The following is an 18,172-nucleotide window of genomic DNA, read 5'->3' on the forward strand; positions in this document are numbered from 1 at the left end:
CCTCTCCTTTTCTAATGCTGAGAAACTTGTCCATGCTTTTATCACATCCTGTATCGATTATTGTAACTCAGTGCTGGCAGGTGCCCCTTCTAATCTTATATCACAGCTCCAGCTGATTCAAAACTCTGCTGCAAGAGTCCTTACACAAACCAGCAACAGTGAACCCATCACACCCATCATTCTTCACCGTTACTGACACCCTGTGTCTTACAGGATTGAATATAAAATTCTATTAATAACCTACAAAGCTTTAAATAGCCTTGCACCGGACTACATCAGTGACCTTCTCCATCACTATACTCCTGTTCGCCTAATAATGTCCTCTGATTCTGGTAATCTTGTTGTGCCTCACACTAACCTGCACTCTATGGGTGACAGGGCCTTCAGCTCCATACCACCCAGACTTTGGAATGACATCCCGAAATTAATTAGATCAGCTGACTCCATTCATTCTTTTTAAAAACAACTTAAAACTCATCTATTTAGAATGGCTTTTAACTTAACATTCTGCCCTTTCTTTCAGTTTACCTCTCTGTCCAGGTGCTCAGGATAATTTGTGTGTCTGTTATATCACAAATTAGGTTATTTGTTAGGTTTTTCTTTTAGTGTTGAATGTAGTATTTTACTCTGGTTTATTGTTCTTTATTCTGTTTAATGCTTTGTTATCTGTTTCATTGTTCTATTCAGGAAAACTTATCCAATGTTACATATACCCTTCTGTTTTTTTTTCTAATACTCTGTGAAGCGCCTTGAGCATGGGAAAGGCACTATATAAATAAAATGTATTATTATTAAAGAAGGTTGGGGAGGTGAAGATGGTTCATAACTTTGGTTATCCAATCTGTGAAAATTGGAAGAGCCACAAAGATGCATTCACTGGGAGAATGGAACTGATAACGAACTGAATGAGCTCTGAACCTCATGAAGACAGCCACAGAGATCACACCACATCACTTAGTCCTAAGCAGGGCCTGTGTAGATCATAAAATTACAGAATTAACAGTTTTCAACATTTAGTTGGTGACAATCATTCCACTTTGAAGGGGGGAAATCTAAACAGGATTAGACACACATTTAAAAGCAAGGCAAGAGGAATACAAGCTATTAGACTGTAGGGGTTGTCTTCCGAATAACAATTAAAAGCATCAAATCTTTTCAGTCAAAGAAAACAAAAGATAAAATGGTGACATGGTAAAATCGTAGTTTTTAGAAAGTATCCACAATCACAAACAATGCCAGCAGTACCCTGCCAGCTTAAATGGTGTTGCCCTTTAAACATTAGGCATTGCAAGTTCTGGGATGCATGAACTTAGAAACAGAATGCTGTCCTAATAATTAAACATAATGATAAGATACATTTATTGTCTTGAACCAAAAAGAGAGCACATGTCAAAACTGAAATGAAACTTAGAATAGCTTACAGTCACTGAAGAAAAAATGCAAGAAGCTCAGAAAAAATGTGAAACAATGTGAAACAAAAAACGCACTGCAATGTGCAAGAAAAAGTGTTTCAAATGATAATGGGAGCTAGCAGGGTACTGTAGATGCCAGCTGTTCATCCAGACAGAGTTTGATTGAGTGTACATTTTGCGCTAACTTTAGAAAGAAAACAACAGATAAAATAAACTGATAAGTGCACTTAGTGAGCCTTCAAATCTCAATTTGTTTTTGTTAAATGAGTTAGGGTAAAAAAGAGGTACACAAGAGCTAAATGGCCTTTCTCACTAAACGCTATATTTTCATATTCTTAAGACTAAACAGTACACTTTTGATGCCAAAACTGCACATGATCACCCTAACTGCACATCCCTTACCACTAGCTGAGCCTCTTGTAGCACAAAAGATGTTTATGTTTCTGCAATTGACAACAAGAGCAGCCTTGAAGCTCTTCACTTTTGGCAGCTTCTAGACAATCATGCTATTTTTGTTGCAGATTCCATAGCCCCAATGAACCTCCAGATGACAGATGATGGCACTTTTTAAAACTTCTTAATGAGAGCATTGATTTTACTGAACTATCTATCTTGCTTAACATTTTGCCCAGAGCAATTTGGCACTCACAGACACACACACTGACTTTGTCCCCCATGTGCTCTTTGAAGTAAACCTCAGGTACAGACTAAAGCAGTAAAGAAAGTAAGAGCATTCTTACCGATCTAAAGGCTGCTGCAACAAGGTTTGCTGGAAATAAGTTCCTGTAAAAAAAAAAAGCAAAACAAAATCATAAAGTGTAATGATAAACTTTAGGATGTCGAATTCTGGTAAAAGTGTGACAGCAAGACTCTAAAACTATCAATATTTAGTTTTCTCCTGTAATGTTTATATCGAAGAGTTAAATAACTTACAGCATCGTCCTCAAACCCACTCAGTCTAGTTCACCTTGACAGGACCCCCTAAGCTTGTCCAGGCAGCATGGAATGCAAGGAATGAACCATTCCCAGACACGAGTCCATTCCATCCTACAGGGGTCCATTCAAATAAATGATATTTTGAAATGCTGCAAAAGGAACTCTTAGGCACAGGATTCAAACCCAGGGTGCATGACGTGTGAGGCAGCAGCACAAACAACTGTCACCAGGCCATTCCCGAAAAGTAAACAGGCATGGTTTATTATAATTTGCATAATTTTATTACTTTATTATTAGGAAATTAAGCAACCCAGCCATAGTGGATGCACAAACCAGTGTGTTTCTTCTTGCCGGTCCCAAGCCCGGATAAATGGGGAGGGTTATGGCAGGAAGGGCATCCAGTGTAAAATTTTGCCAAATCAATATGCGGAAAACAATACAAATTTCCATACCGGATTGGATTGGTAGAGCCCCGGGTTAACAACAGCCATCACTGGTACTGTTAGCCAACAGGAAAGAAGAAGAAGAAGAAGAAGAGACGAGGAAGGTAAAGGAGTGGAACTGAGGGTAGGAACTTTGAATGTTGGCGGTATGACTGGTAAGGGGAGAGAGCTAGCAGATATGATGGAGAGAAGGAAGGCTGATATATTGTGTGTGCAAGAGACTAAATGGAAGGGGAGTAACGCCAGGTGGATTGGAGGTGGATTCAAATTGTTCTATCATGGTGTGGATGGGAGAAGAAATGGAATAGGGGTTATTCTGAATGAACAGTATGTCAAGAGTGTTTTGGAGGTGGAAAGAGTGTCAGACTGGAAATTGGAGGTGTGATGATGAATGTTGTTAGAGCATATGCCCCGCAAGTTGGGTGTGCAATGGATGAGAAAGAAGATTTCTGGAGTGAATTGGACGAAGTGATGAACAGACTAACAGTGTACCTAAGGGACAGAAAGTGATGATTGGAGCGGATTTAAATGGACATGTTGGTGAAGGGAACAGAGGAGACAAGGAGGTGATGGGTAGGTATGGTGTCAAGGAGAGGAATGAAGAAGGTCAGAGGATAGTGGATTTTGCCAAAAGGATGGACATGGCTGTGGTGAATACGTATTTTAAGAACAGGGAGGAACATAGGGTGACATACAAGAGTGGAGGAAGATGCACACAGGTAGATTACACCCTATGCAGAAGAGTCAATCTGAAGGAGACTGAAGACTGCAAAGTGGTGGCAGGGGAAAGTGCAGTTAAGCAGCATAGGATAATGGTCTGTAGGATGACGTTGGAGATCAAGAAGAGAAAGAGAGTGAGGGCAGAGCCAAGGATCAAATGGTGGAATTTGAAAAAGAAAGACTGCAAGGTTGAGTTTAGGGAGAAGGTGAGACAGACACTGGGTGGCAGTGAAGAATTACCAGACAGTTGGGAAACTACAGCAGATGTAGTAAGGGTGACAGCAGGAAGGGTGCTTGGTGTGACATTTGGAAAGAGGAAGGAGGAAAAGGAAACCTGGTGATGGAATGGGGAAGTACAGGAGAGTATACATAGGAAGAGGATTGCAAAGAAGGATGGGATAGTCAGAGAGATGACAAGAGTACAAGGAGATAAGGCGCAAGGTGAAGAGAGAGGTGGCAAGGCTAAAAAAAACGTGTATTATGAGTTGTATGAGAGGTTGGATACTAAGGAGGGAGAAAAGGACCTGTACCAATTGGCTAGACAGAGGGACCGAGCTGGAAAAGATGTGCAGCAGGTTAGGGTAATAAAGGATAAAGATGGAAATGTACTCACAAGCAAGGAGAGTGTGTTGAGCAGATGGAAAGAGTACTTTGAGAGGCTTATGAATGAAGAGAATGAGAGAGAGAAGAGGTTGGATGATGTAGAGACAGTGAATCAGGAACTGCAGCGGATTAGCAAGGAGGAAGTAAGGGCAGCTAAGAAGAGGATGAAAAATGGAAAGGCCGTTGGTCCAGACGACATACCTGTGGAAACATGGAGGTGTTTAGGAGAGATGGCAGTGGAGTTTTTAACCAGATTTTTAACCACAACACAATCAGACAACTGAAAAGGAAGCACCAATGCAACACGTTACAAGCAGGACAATGGGCTAATGTACGCAATTTGCTTTGAAAGTTACCATTGTTTGCAGGACCATACCATGTAACAGGTATGTATTATGTCTGTGACATCACATAGTATAGAGGCTCATACAACAAACAACACGGTGACATTTTTTCTTTCTTTTTTTTTTCTTTGTGTGCTGAATTTTTTGGAATAATATTCAGCCCTGGGACAAAAGGAGAAAAAAATAATCACCCCTAAAAGAGTTAAAATGAAATTTACAACACAATAAATTGTGTAGAAAGTACATAAAGGGGTCAGAATAGCTTTCTGAGTCCACTGTAGGTGACAAAGAAAGACGGAGAGTAAGGATAATATAAAAGATCATTGTAATTTACAAAGTGATTTGAAATGGCAAATTAAACATAAAAAATAGGCAATGAATCTGAAACACCGGCAGTGTTAACACTGTATAAAGATAAAGCCACTGTACTATTAAGTGATTGATTTTGAGCTGTGATCAAACATAACTGTACACAGTACATACAGGTAACAATCCAGTGCACCCGGATTGATTTATCTCACACCTGTAGCTCTCCCAGTCTGACAAGGCCATAGACAGCCTCACCAAACAGTCCTGGGCCAGTTAATCAACTGTTTACCTGCTTGTGAGTGGAGTTTATCCCGCACACCCACGGCCTTGAAGAGCATTTCAAATATTTAGCTACAGTAAACAGACATTTAACATACTTACTCTGCAGTATTTCAGGTAACACACCAAGCAAACAGCTTCATTAATGCATGAAAGAAAAAAAATTAGGGATTCTCTCAAAACGTTAAGATTTTCAATAGAAAAGTCAGGATTAAGTGCCACATCAAGGCATAAAAAAAAAAAAATCAGGAATTTTGTCTTAATTTCTAAAATATCACAACTTTATAAACTTAATATGAAGGGATACATGACAAATTGACTTAAATTTACATCTTCCTTCCTTGTGGTTTCAGTTCCACTTTTTCAACTGATTGTTGAAAAATGTTTATTTTAAAAGTTCATAAACACAGCTCTTGTCAGTAAAGTAGTATACAAATAAAGGGCTGTTGTGTCATCCTATGTGGGGGTTGTGATTTTATCCAGCTAAGTGATAAATATTTTATATCTACTGTAAAACACTATTCAATCTGTCTGTTAGAGTTAAGCTCTTTCCAGAAAAAAGAAAAGATCCAAATTTTACTTTTTCTACGTGGTGAGTAGTACACCAGTAGGGACCTTGACATCTGCACAAATTGTCAACTGGGAGAAATTTTCCTATATGATTTTTACCACGGTTTAATCAGAATGAGATCTTTGTTATTTGTTGCAGTAGTGTGGTGAGGTGTGGGCATTCTGTTACCTTTACACAACGCAGCATGTGGAGGTATAACTGTGGAGATGGAAAACAGAAGGCGAAGAACCAACAGTGGAATTTGCTTGTTAAAATGGGAGGACCGATGGAAGGTGGTACTTGACCACGAATGAGATGCCTTTCAGAGAAAAAAAATATGATCTGAGTGCAGCTATATTGAAATGGTGGCACAAATATTGAATCACATGCATTCACACTCATAATTATACAGCAGATGCATACACAAACATTGCTGGATATGCTGTCTGCGCATTGTAACATTTGAACACACCTTGGAATTCAAAGTAGGCTACACAGCCATCATCGATTTGATGTGCGCTGTGCTTGTCTTATCGGTGTCCTGTACACACAGCTTCTTCTGCCCACAGTATGCTATCTCGTGTGTTCTCCTTTACCCACACCAAAATGGAGCACGCTGTCTACTTTGTATACTGACAGTTTTGCTGTTCTCAGACACTTAGCACCCTTTACTGTACTCATGGCGAGGGGCATGTGAGGTGGCACATTGTGGACTTTGATTTTAGAGATTTTTGCACTGCTGTTATACAGAAACAGTATTTATTGTTTTGTCAATCTCTTCTGTTTGATTTGTATAATTGTAGTTAACATGGCTGTTCAAATTTAATAAAAATAAATCTTGTTTGATTTGGAATTTAAAAAAGACTCCAGTAATCATTTTATTAATAATATGGTCAGCAGGACTTCACTTTAGACCTTTTTTAGATTTTTAGGTCTACACTTAGATATAATACGGTTACCATCCAAAATGTTGTAAAATATCCTGATAGATACTTTTGCTTATATTGTCCACCCTTACTGGTAAGCATTATAATTGGAGTTGCGTCACATTTTCTGCACTTTCTATGCATTTAGGGATTACTTTTGTATTGCTCAAAAATTTTTATTGTTGTGATGGAGATGACATCTCAGTGTCATCTTTTTTTTTTGTTTTCCATGTGAAAGCATAAGAGGAGAGTTTTATAACAAAGGTCAGTAACCAAACAGAAGTGTAAAACCAAAAAAACACTACTGTACAAACAAAGTTTAAAACAAAAGCTATTCCTTAAATGAACTTGAGAATTTTCTTTCACCAATGACTTTTCCCTTTTTTTTCATAAAGTGCAGACGGTTACTAAATATGAAGCCTGCTCTTGACTAAGACCTTGTGCTTACACCCCAAGACATCACATTCACAAGCCAAACTACCCTAGCATGGAATTGATAAGGCAAATCAGGCAAGTGGAGGACATACCATAAGCGTACTTGTGTAATAAGAGTGAGTAAGCACATCGATCAAACCAGGAACTGTCATAAGCATTTTGTGTTATGCTAGAGCCAGGGGTTCATCCTCAATTCAAGAATCTTTCCTTTCTATGTAATCGTTTTGTTGTCTTTTAAATGTTATTTTGTAAATTTTCTTACTGAATGTATTTGTTTTCTTTCTTTCCATATATTATCATTCTTGTCTCTTATTGTTATCATTCTTCTATTAAAGGTATTTCATATCTCTCTATTATAATAAAAAAATCTTGGGAAGAGAGACAAGACGTGACTTTCTCAGAGACACACTTTCACGTCCCGCGAGACGAGACTTTGTGCCAAGAGATTTAACGACGCCCAGGGCCGGAAATAAAAGACAAAGTGTAGATGACAAAGTAGAATGTCGTAAAGAATTCAAAAATGTTGGCGTTATACACATGCAGAGCAGGTTAGAGATAATGGAAGTACGAAAATTTGAAAGTCTCAAAAAATGATAGTAAAGATTGAATTAGCGTAAACAAACGGAAATTACTCCTCGGTGAAATAACGGAACAACGAAAAGAGATTGAATATATTGTTCAGATTTAAACTTTAAATCAGAGACTTGTAGATCGTCTAATTCGTGTTGCCAAAAGGGAAAATTAGTGTTTCTTCCTAATGAAGAGGCGTATCCGTGAGAATTAAAAGATTTGTTGTTTGGTGAAAGTGAAATCCCGTGTGAGAAAATTTCACGCCGCACGAGACAAAACTTTATACAAAGGGACTTGGAAAAGTCATGCCCACATCTAAAACATTTACAACCACGCACACGGTTCAATCATTTCTCATTTGTGTGAATGAGATTGTCAGACACAGTTCACGTAGAGAGAAAGAAACAATATTCACTCATGGGCAGTTATAAGTTACGTTGTCATGCTGTAATTCCAAACACGGAATCAAAATTCAATATGATATTGATGAAAAGGTAAAAGAAGTATGTAGACATTGTTTGGCTTTAAACTTTAATTCGGAGATTTGTAGATCGTCTAATTCATGTTGCCATCAGGGAAAAGTAGTGTTTCTTCCCAATGAAAAGGTCTCTCCACGAGAATTAAAAGTTTTGTTGTTTGGTGAATGTGAAATCCACACAAGCGAGCGGCAGAGATGCGAAGTTGCTGGTGCAAAACGCAGGCAGGGGGGTTGGCAAGCGAAGCGAGCAGGAGGCGAAGCACCCTAGTTTTATCTTAAATTCTGTGATAATTCTTGTTCTCTGTATATTGAGCATTAGGGAGGTGGGGACCCTCAATACTACTGCTGTGGAACCATCCCCAGGCCTATATACGTTTGTAGTAATCTCAGTGTTCCTCACTGAGGAATTTGCTGTTTCACTACTGCTCTTCAGTTCCCCTTCAATTCCACATTTTTTGGATGATGATTTTAGATTTTCACTTTTGTAAGTTTATTTTCTGATTTCTGATTTTTAGATTATGGACTGCCTTTATTTACTTTTAAGTTTGCCTTTCAGATATATCTTGTTTCAATTTCTTTATCATTTCTACGTGCTCTTGTTTTTCAGCCTTGGCTTTATTTTAGCCTGTGCAGGCCATGAAACCTGCTTCTCAAGTTTGGGGCTAGTCTAATTTTATATCGAGTCCTAACTGAACCCTTGAGACCTAGTTTTTTATAATAAAGCCCTTTTGAGCTTTGAAGGCAAGAAAACACACAATAGCAGGCATAAGAATCTATTAAATGAAAATAGTTTTATTATCAAAATTTGCTGCTCAGTCACTAAGGAAATTATTAGCACCAAGGAGACACACAAAGGAGACAGTATGAGGTGTTGAAAGCCCTGCCAGGCCCTATACTAACCTAAAGAAAGGAGAGATAAGATGATCCTGCTAGGACTTGCTTTACCTACCTGGCTCAATGCAGTCTGCACGATTCCCTTTCTATATGGATTAACCCCTGATGAGCACAACACCACTACAGTGCTAAAAATACTAAACAAACAAAATTAGGCAAAAAATGAAGTGGCAAAATATAAAGTGAAAAAAGACAGGCAAAGAAAATTTTCAGCTGTTGTACCATCTTGAGGAGACTGCTAAATGAAACTGTTACTACTAAAAGGTAAACTATTATATATTATCTCTATATATATTTAACCCAATGTCTGTCTGTCTGTCCACTTTTCACAAGATAACTACTTAACGGATTTAGATCTGTTTTTTTTCTTTTTGCTTGAATATTCCGGTTGATTTTGCAACCTCTCTCATTGCGCTAAGTATCACAGTTCGCTTGCAGTTCAGAGTTATCTGAGAGACACGCAGTGGGCTGAGGGCAGAGGGGTGAAGCCCTCCTCACTCACTCGACAGCCTCGGGGTGTATCTTACATCTGCTTAGCTAGCGAACAAGACAACTACTTAACGGATTTGGATTGGGTTTTTTTCTGTAATTTGCTTGAACATTCCGGTTGATTTTGTGACTTCTCTCATCTCGATAAGAATCAGAGTTTGCTTGTAGGAGCGATATACAGTATTCGCACTAATCCGAGACAGAGGCTGCAGGCCGAGGGGAGGGGGGAAGCGTGACGTCAGGAGTGGGGAGTCGATCTACCTCTTTATTTTGGAGTGTAACTTGCCTCCACTTAGCCAGCGATACCTTTTTGTTTATTGATTTTTAAACTTTGTCCTGTTTCACTGCTATGCGGGTGGAGCCACTGGGGACGGCTAGTATATGATAAGATAAACATCATCTGTGATTCTTGAGTATGTAGTATGCTTTGTGTTGTTTACTGTGCTAATTATTAATATTAAGTAGCGTTTCTCTTCCTTATGTTTTATATTGACTATTGTGGCTGCAAGGTGCATTATGCAAGTAAGAATTTCACTGCACATGTGACAATAAAAAACCCGGATCTTGATAAAAATAGTCAAAAGCCAGGCAAAAGTTCTAAACCAAAAATGAGTCCTATGTTTCTTCATAACACAAAATGCTAACTGAAAATATTATTTGAAAAGTCAAAGTAGAAGAATCAAACCCTGAGTATTTGTTAAGAAAAACACACACAAACAAGGAGAATTTGATTTGTTTTATCCCCAAAATCAAATGGACACCTCCAGGGACACTGCTGTAACGGTAAAATTGACCCCAGAATGGGCAGAAGGATAGTGAGAATGGCAGACAAAAATCCAAGAACAACTTCCAAAGAGATACAATCTGAACTCCAAGGCCAAGGTCCATGAGTGTCTGATCACACCTTTTGTTGCTTTTTAAATGACAGCGAGATGAATGGAAGAAGATCCAGGAGGACTACGCTGTTGAAAGGAAAATGTTAAAAAGCCAGACTGGAATTTGTTAAAATTAATACTGACAAGCCACAGTGGTTCTGGGAGAATGTCCTTGGGACACATGAGACGAAAATGGAGCTTTTTAGAAACTCTCATCAGCTCTATGTCCACAGAAAAGAGCACCATTCCTATTGTGAAACATGGAGAGGTCTTGGTTATATTTTGGGGCTATTTTGCTGATGAAGTGCCTTAGGTCTGTGCAGGGAACAATTAAATCTGAAAACTATCAAGACACTCTAGAATGAAATGTACTGCCCAGTGTCAGAAAGCTCTGTCTCAGTCGCAAGTCATGGATCCTCCAACAGGATAATAAGCCAAAACACACTTCGAAAAGCACCCAAGAATGGCTAAGTACAAATCACTGGATTATTCTGAAGTGGCCTTCATGAACCCTGATTTGAATTCTATCAAATATCCATGGAAAGAACTGAAACATGCAGTCTGGAGAAGACCCCTTCATACCTGACACAGCTGGAGCAATTTGCTCAGGATGAGTGGGCCAAACAATCTGTTGACAGGTGCAGAAGTCTCACAGAGAGCTGCAGGAATTGCTTGTTTGCAGTGATGGCCTCTCAAGGTTGTGCAACAAAATATTAGGTTAAGGGTCCCATCATTTTTGTCAATGTCATTTTCATTTGTGTTGTTATTTGAAATATTCTGTTGACTCAAAACTCTAAAGCAAAGTCAGATTTTTGTTTAACATGGCATAAACAATGATGGGTGCCAATTACTTTTGCTAGTTTCAAATTATTTCAGAGACAATTGTGGGTTAATATTTGTCCAAGTCTGTACATATATTTGGTTGTACAATTTCCTTTCCAGTGTCGCCATTTTGTGCTTTATCTTATATGCCATACAGTTTACGGCAGATACAACTTTGCTTGTCAAGTGATTCACAGTATTCTAAACATATTCATTTTTGCTAAAATATTGTTAAGTAAACCATTTTTGGAAGATGCTCTCACAAACGATTAAGAAACACATTCAAATGGGATCAAACTTTTGAAGTCCCCCCTCTCCCCTTATTCACTGGTGTCCTGCCCAGTAATATTTCATTCATTGGCTACCAGGTAACACGATAGAAACATTTCAGAGAATGGTCTGAGAGAGGTGTTCAATCGAACGTTAAAGGTTAAAGAAAAACAAGTGAAAACACCATCACTTCATATCTGTGCATATCTGGGGTACTTCAACAAGAACGAGGTCAATTTACCAGGGGACTTTCTCAAACTGCTGATAAAAACCCAGAGGTTCTGTAGTTGTGGCCTAACAAACAACAAAGAAGTGTAATGTACTTCTGCTTGATTGACTTCTTTTTAGTTTTGTTAATAAATAGAAATGAGTAATATCTATTTCTGTATTCCCAGAAGCACCTTAATCCAAAGTTGGGTTTTACAGAACCAGAGCTTCTCCTGGCAGCACAGGGCTCAAGGAAAAAGCCAGCCCTGCGACAGGCTGCCAGTCCATCAAATGTCCAAATTGAAATGTAGACAACACCTAATGACGCACCACATTAATAATGCAGCATTGAAACAGATTTAAAATAAGTATTAAATCTGTACAAATAATATTTTTAGTACTCAAGTTTAGTAATACACGGAGTACTCAATTTTATTTTATTCTTTGCTACAAACATTCTTAAGGTACAGCTGCCGTCTTATAAAACGGGCACGTGGTGCCTTTCTGCATTGAATTGTCCCCAAGGTCTTTGTATTTTTTTAGAATTGGACCCCAGGCAGATTAAGTGATTTTGTTCAGGGCCCCACAAGACATCGGTGGGAAGAAATGACCCATTTGCAGTCCACCTTGTTATCACTAGATGACTCAACTTAGATACAGTAACAGATAGCATGAATGGCAAATCAAACAATCGAATTTAGTCTGAAATAATGGACTAGCTTTGCTCAGTTCAAATTCTTAAAGCATGTGCGGTTTTAAGGACGCATGTAAAGGCACCGCCACAGACTGTCTGGAGGACAACTTACAGCCACCATAAATAAAGGGAGGCTGGCAGTCAGCATGAAATTCAGCAGTCGCCTGCACCAGGTCACATTTTCTAGAGCTCCATGCTCCGTAAACATCTGAGACAATTTTGTCACGGACTGGCCCTATTTATTCAGTTAAGCTTTCTACCATTGCCTTAGTTTGTAAATGAGTGAGTCAGGAGAAAGTAGGGTGAAATGACACCTTTTATTGGCTAACTAAATAGATTACCAATGCAAGCTTTCGAGGCAGCTAAGGCCCCTTCATCAGGCAATTGATTGAGTGTGATGGTGCATTGCTATGCAGGCTCAGATTTGGTTCCTGCTATTTTCCCAGTGCCGTTGAGCTAAGCATTATGGAACATAAAGCTCGGGCATTTGGAAGCAGCTTCTTAAGCACACATCTGAACAGTTTCTCACACAGAAGAAAATTATAAACCTATGGAGAACTTCTGCATTTGTGAAACCCAACCATTACTACCCTTGCCTCAGGTGATGAATGCTCTCAATACTGAAAAATGCAGCATTCTTGTCATTTTTGGAGCAACTACTGCTTTTATAAATTGCCGTAGGTCTATTTGAGAAAAATGTGACCGCTACCAATACTGCTTTTCAGTCTGCCATCATGATGGAACCTATGACACTGGTTTAAGGTTTTTTTTTGCATGTTAAGCAGTGTTTCGCCTACACGCCTTAAATTATGAAATCTTCTTAATCCAGTTGAGGTTTGTTGGTACTTATCCCAGGAGATAACCTTGGACAGGGCATACATGGAGCCATACTTGGGCAATTATTCCAATAAAGAGCTTTGCAAGTCAGGAGTCAATTGTATTAGCACTGGGCAAAAGGCAGGAACCAAACCTATCAAAGGGCACACTTGCAGTTTTTCATATTGGACTTATTTACCTATTAACCTAACACACATCCATTGGGGATTTGGGAGAGAAACCAGGAGAATACCCATGTAGACTGGGAAAAGCATGCAAGCTCTAGGCAGATTAATGAACGGTGCAGGATTTGAATGCAGGATGTTAGATCAGTGAAACTGCAGCAGTCATACATGCTGACAGGGATGTGGGGGGCAGATGTAGGTGGGGTTGGATGACTGAGTGTTACCATATAAGGATGGTACAACATTAAGATGTCCATTTATTTATTCAGTTCACTAATGATGATATTTGTCATTTCTTCAATGTGGTCGTAATTCTTCTTTATTTATATTCTTTATTTATTCAAAATTGTGCAAGGTAATTAGTGTCCCTTTACCAGAATTTAACTTTAGGAATCATTATATGCTAACAGTCTGACTTCTGCCTCCATCTTCCCCATCCTGCACTTGTCTCTGAGGCTGCGTGCCATCTTGCGTCAACCGCAATCACAGCAGCTCAGCTCACTTTTTATGCACCATGAAATCAAATTAGTTAAGTGAATGGATTTTCATGTCCATAAAATTAAACAAAATAAAATCAACCTAATTTATGTAGAAATGTATGAAAGATGGATCGGGGACACTTTGTGCTTTTGTGGCTAAATGTGTACTGTATTTGGTATTTCCATTGTACTGAAAACGAATGCACCAATCTAAAGATCATAATAATTCAGTATTTCTCTGACACTGAAATTTATCTGCAAATCATATTCATATACAGGCCAACAATTTCTTTGAGACCTCAGCACAGATTTTAAATCTCAATTCAGTACTCTTTGAAAAACTTTATGTTTAAGAAATTTGAACTCACTGGCCACAAGCCATTGCCACACATTTTATGCACACTACTAATGCATGTAATTACTTTGAAATATGACTCAATGCTACAGAAATATCCATCCATTTTCTAACCCACTAAATCCGAATACAGGGTCACGGGGGTCTGCTGGAGCCAATCCCAGCCAACACAGGGCACAAGGCAGGAACCAATTCAGGGCAGGGTGCCAACCCACCGCAGGACACATACAAACACACCCACACACTAGGGCCAATTTAGAATCACCAATCCACCTAACCTGCATGTCTTTGGATTGTGGGAGGAAACCGGAGAGCCCGGAGGAAACCCACGCAGACACGGGGAGAACATGCAAATTCCACGCAGGGAGGACCCGGGAAGCGAACCTGGTCTCCTAACTGCGAGGCAGCAGTGCTACCACTGCGCCACCGTGCCACCCTACAGAAATATGTAATAAACAAAACTGTGATAAACTCTTTGATACAGTGACAAAAAAATTAAAAAATGCTCCAACTTTCAAATAGAGCTAACCAGTTTTCTGAATGCAATTGAACGTAATGCAATTTCCACATTTTCTTGCTTGTTCAAATTTAGTACCCTTCCCCCTAGAGACATTTAAACCACCGTGATTATTTATATATACATTTCTCTGTTTTTGAACTGCTTACAGTCATATTGAAGCTCATAATCCGATTAATTAAATAGTCATGTAAAGTCAGGTAAATTTGCAACAAAGGAGATCAAAATACGTTACTGGACACAGAGGGGAATGCAAGCCCCTTCCTTAGGAACTCAGTCCCCACAGCCGTCACGGTTAATCCTTTTAGCTAATATTCAGATCATCAGCTGAGCTTCTGAGGCTGAGCTGCAAGTAAAATAAGTAAACTTCTGGCAGCCTTAGCCAATGTGTCTTTAGTTTGTGGGTGGAAAGCAGACATGAAACCCTGGCACACCCTGGGGGACTCCAAACATACAGACCCCTGCACTGAAAATCATCACCACATGACGGGTGGAGTGGTGAAAGTTCACTAACACTTCTGAAAATCTCAACCAAAGAAAGCACTGGAGCTTGAATGATTCACTACAGTGTTGTACCTGGCAGTCGTGTCAATAAAGAGCTATTGGGCTCTCAGACAGACAGAGGTTACAGGAGGACATGAACTACATGGCACGGAAGAGATGCACCATAGGGGGCTGCCGTTAACCCGTGCTGCCAGCTCTCACTCTGTGTTATAATCTTCATGAAATGACAGCCAATCAAATATCAATATCCAATACTAAAGAAAGTGACAATTTAAATCATTCATATTATTATATTATATGTATATTTGAAATAGTTTAATGTCAAATAATGCAAAGAGTATGCAACATGTGTTTTGCCCTAATTCTGGGCTCATCAGGCGTACATACTCACTGCACACCCTTTCGAGAATCGAACCTAGGACGTCAGCATCAGAGGCTAAGCCTCTTACGTTGTGCCACAGCGTGTGGTTCGCTTATTTGACAATATGTAGATCGAGGTAATTACAATCATGGCATTTGTAGTCTGAATCACAATCTGATTGTATGGGTGGTTACCTACCAGGTAACACTTGTGGTTGGTCTGCAAGTCCGCAAACATCCGGCCATGGTACCCTCTTCAGTTGCGAGAAGCAGATCATAGAATGGTTGAAATAGTTTACTGTCAAATAATGCAAAGAGTTATGCGACACCCTATCTCTCCCTTATATAATATGCTACTGTGGCTGTTCGTTTGCCTGTCCAGGATTTTAAATCACCTGTAGCTTGCAAAACGTTTGTCCGATTGACCTGAAATTTGGTACACATATACTACTACTGTATCTTATTTTATTGTAGAATCAACTCTCGGCAGTGGCCATGTTGTGCATGCGTACATGCGCTGTTCTCATCCCTAACACCTTCGCCGTCACTTCCTCTACCTCTTCATATCTTAAATCATTCTTGTGGCAGATTGAAGACTTGGCTGCCAGCTTAAGTGAAAAATTTAAGAAAATGTACTAAGTAATTGCAACACAAACACTGACTTAATCGGTTTTAACGCGAAAAGATGCCAACGGAAGAAAAGAAGAAGCGGGCCGCTAGGGTGGAGAAAACAAGAGCTGCTCAGGAAGCAGCAAGCGTATCAACCTCTGAGCAAACAAATGAATAACGTACAGAGAAAGATTAAGAAACTATGAATGCTCAAGTCAAGCGTATTCACTGCACGTTATCATGCAGTGGGCCGTTACTGGTCTCATAATAATGTCCTGTTCACATCACGGTCCCTCAAATACAATTTGTAATATCTGAAAATAGCATCTGGTGGATGTCATGATATCTTAAATACCGCACAATGTGGGTGGAACAGTGATACCCTGGCTGCCTTGCAGTAAGTCTAGAATGAAATATTTGATTAGGAATTAAAGCACCTTGCAAAAGTACAAAATGAAAAGTCTCAGTCTATGGCAAAAATTAATCTAGCATGGTCCTCCTGCTCTGAGCTGACATGAAGGCTTGTGTCCTTTGTTGGACTTGGCTGTGCTTATGTGCCAACAGAAACCCCAACACCTGTGCCTTAACCCACCATGATATACAAATGTTTGTGAAAATATGTCATGCATTAAAAAGTGGGTGGCATGGTGGTGCTATGGTAAGCACTGTCATTTCTCACATCCAATGCCCCGGATTCAAATCCTGCACCTGCTGAATGAGTCTACAGGTTCTCCTTGGGCACCTGATGCTGCTGCTGCAATAGGAACCGACCACCCCCGGGACTGAATTAGTGGGTTTGAGACTGTTGTACCTGAAAGTAGACATTTTTCCCACTTGTGTCCTTAAATTAACCAATTATTTATGTCATGAGGTTTCAAACTCTTAAAAGGCAACAAGTCTGCACTAGTGCAGTCCATCAAAGGGCACACACCTGCACACTCAACAAACCAGGCTGAGTGTGTGGAGAAAACTCACCAGAAGATGGGGAGAACAAGAATGCATCACACAGACAGCATGGTTGGAATTTGAGCCTAACCCCCCACTAAAGCTGCCAATTGAGGGGTGTGGCGCTATACTTTAGGTCCACCAGCTCGTCCAAAGAACTTTACCTTGCCAGGTCCAGGAAGGAGTCCACAGTCTCCTTGTTAGTGTTGACAGTGTCACTCAGCCCCAGGCTGTTGGTGTTCAGCCTCCCTGCGCCCTCTCCTGGCTTGATGATGATGGCGAGGGCAACGGCAATGCCAGACGCAATCAGTGTGGTCACTAGAAAGTACGCCACGGCTATGCCTCCTAACTTTCCCAGGGACCTGGTATCAAGACTGGCAGCCCCCGAGACCAAGCTACACACCACAAGGGGCAGGATGATCATTTTCAGCATCCGTAAGAGCATCTCTCCGGGGAAGGCAAAGTAAATCATATGCGCCCGGCTCAGCTCCATCCTCCTCACGGCCAGTCCGATACCCACGCCCACCATCACTCCGGACACCGTCAGGATCACCAGCTTGTTTCTCCGTAAGAAGCCCACTAACTTGTTCCGCTTTGGCCGCCCGATGTCTTTCTCTTCAACTTGGATGGTCGCTGACACGGCGAATTCCTCCTGCCCGCCGGCGTGGCCGTTCATTTCCTTCGTTTTGCCCATTTGGCCCAATAACCGGTAAGCCGAACAGGAGGAAAGTTGCTTGGCAAGCCTTTGTGCAGCAGAATCTAAGCGCGGAGTAAATACGCAGCCGTAACAGCGAGCTGCCAATACAGAGCAGGAGGGGGCGTGGGGGAGGCGGGGGTCTCCGCTTCGAATGATGCAACTCCTGGAAAGCTGGCGCTGGTGCAGTGCGAGGGTCCCTTACGTGATCCACCGACACTATTGATCCGGATCGGTCGTGTCCCGGGGTGCCACGCCGTGTAGTGCGCGCGGACCTTTCAAAGAGGAGGTTCAATAGCGTTAAAAAAAAACACAAAAAAAAACACCGAAAAACACGCGTGCTCGGGGGGTACCCGTTGAATGTCGACTTCTCTGTCAAATGTAACAACTTAACATAACACTCTCAGGTCCACTTAGTCCGTGTTTGACACCAGTTCGGCAACACTGAGCGC

The 18,172-nt window shown here is 40.4% G+C and overlaps 1 protein-coding gene across 2 annotated transcripts in view; it reads right to left on the minus strand.

Annotated features, from left to right (window-relative positions):
- The window catches only part of slc1a4 (solute carrier family 1 member 4), a 104,887-nt gene extending 86,927 nt beyond the window's left edge, over positions 1-17,960 (minus strand). The window contains exons 1-2 of one of the 2 annotated variants that reach the window (XM_039738045.1): positions 17,191-17,943; positions 2,153-2,195 (exon numbers count right to left, since the gene is read on the minus strand). In XM_039738045.1, coding sequence (XP_039593979.1) covers positions 2,153-2,195; positions 17,191-17,720 — 573 coding nt within the window. In that variant the 5' untranslated portion in view covers positions 17,721-17,943. Of the gene's footprint in view, positions 1-2,152; positions 2,196-17,190 lie in introns of both variants that reach the window. The other variant, XM_039738046.1, reaches the window with a different exon arrangement.
- Between the last annotated feature and the right edge of the window lie 212 nt (positions 17,961-18,172).

This window comes from Polypterus senegalus, chromosome 16 (genome assembly GCF_016835505.1).
Source record: "Polypterus senegalus isolate Bchr_013 chromosome 16, ASM1683550v1, whole genome shotgun sequence".
Taxonomy (NCBI): domain Eukaryota; kingdom Metazoa; phylum Chordata; class Cladistia; order Polypteriformes; family Polypteridae; genus Polypterus; species Polypterus senegalus.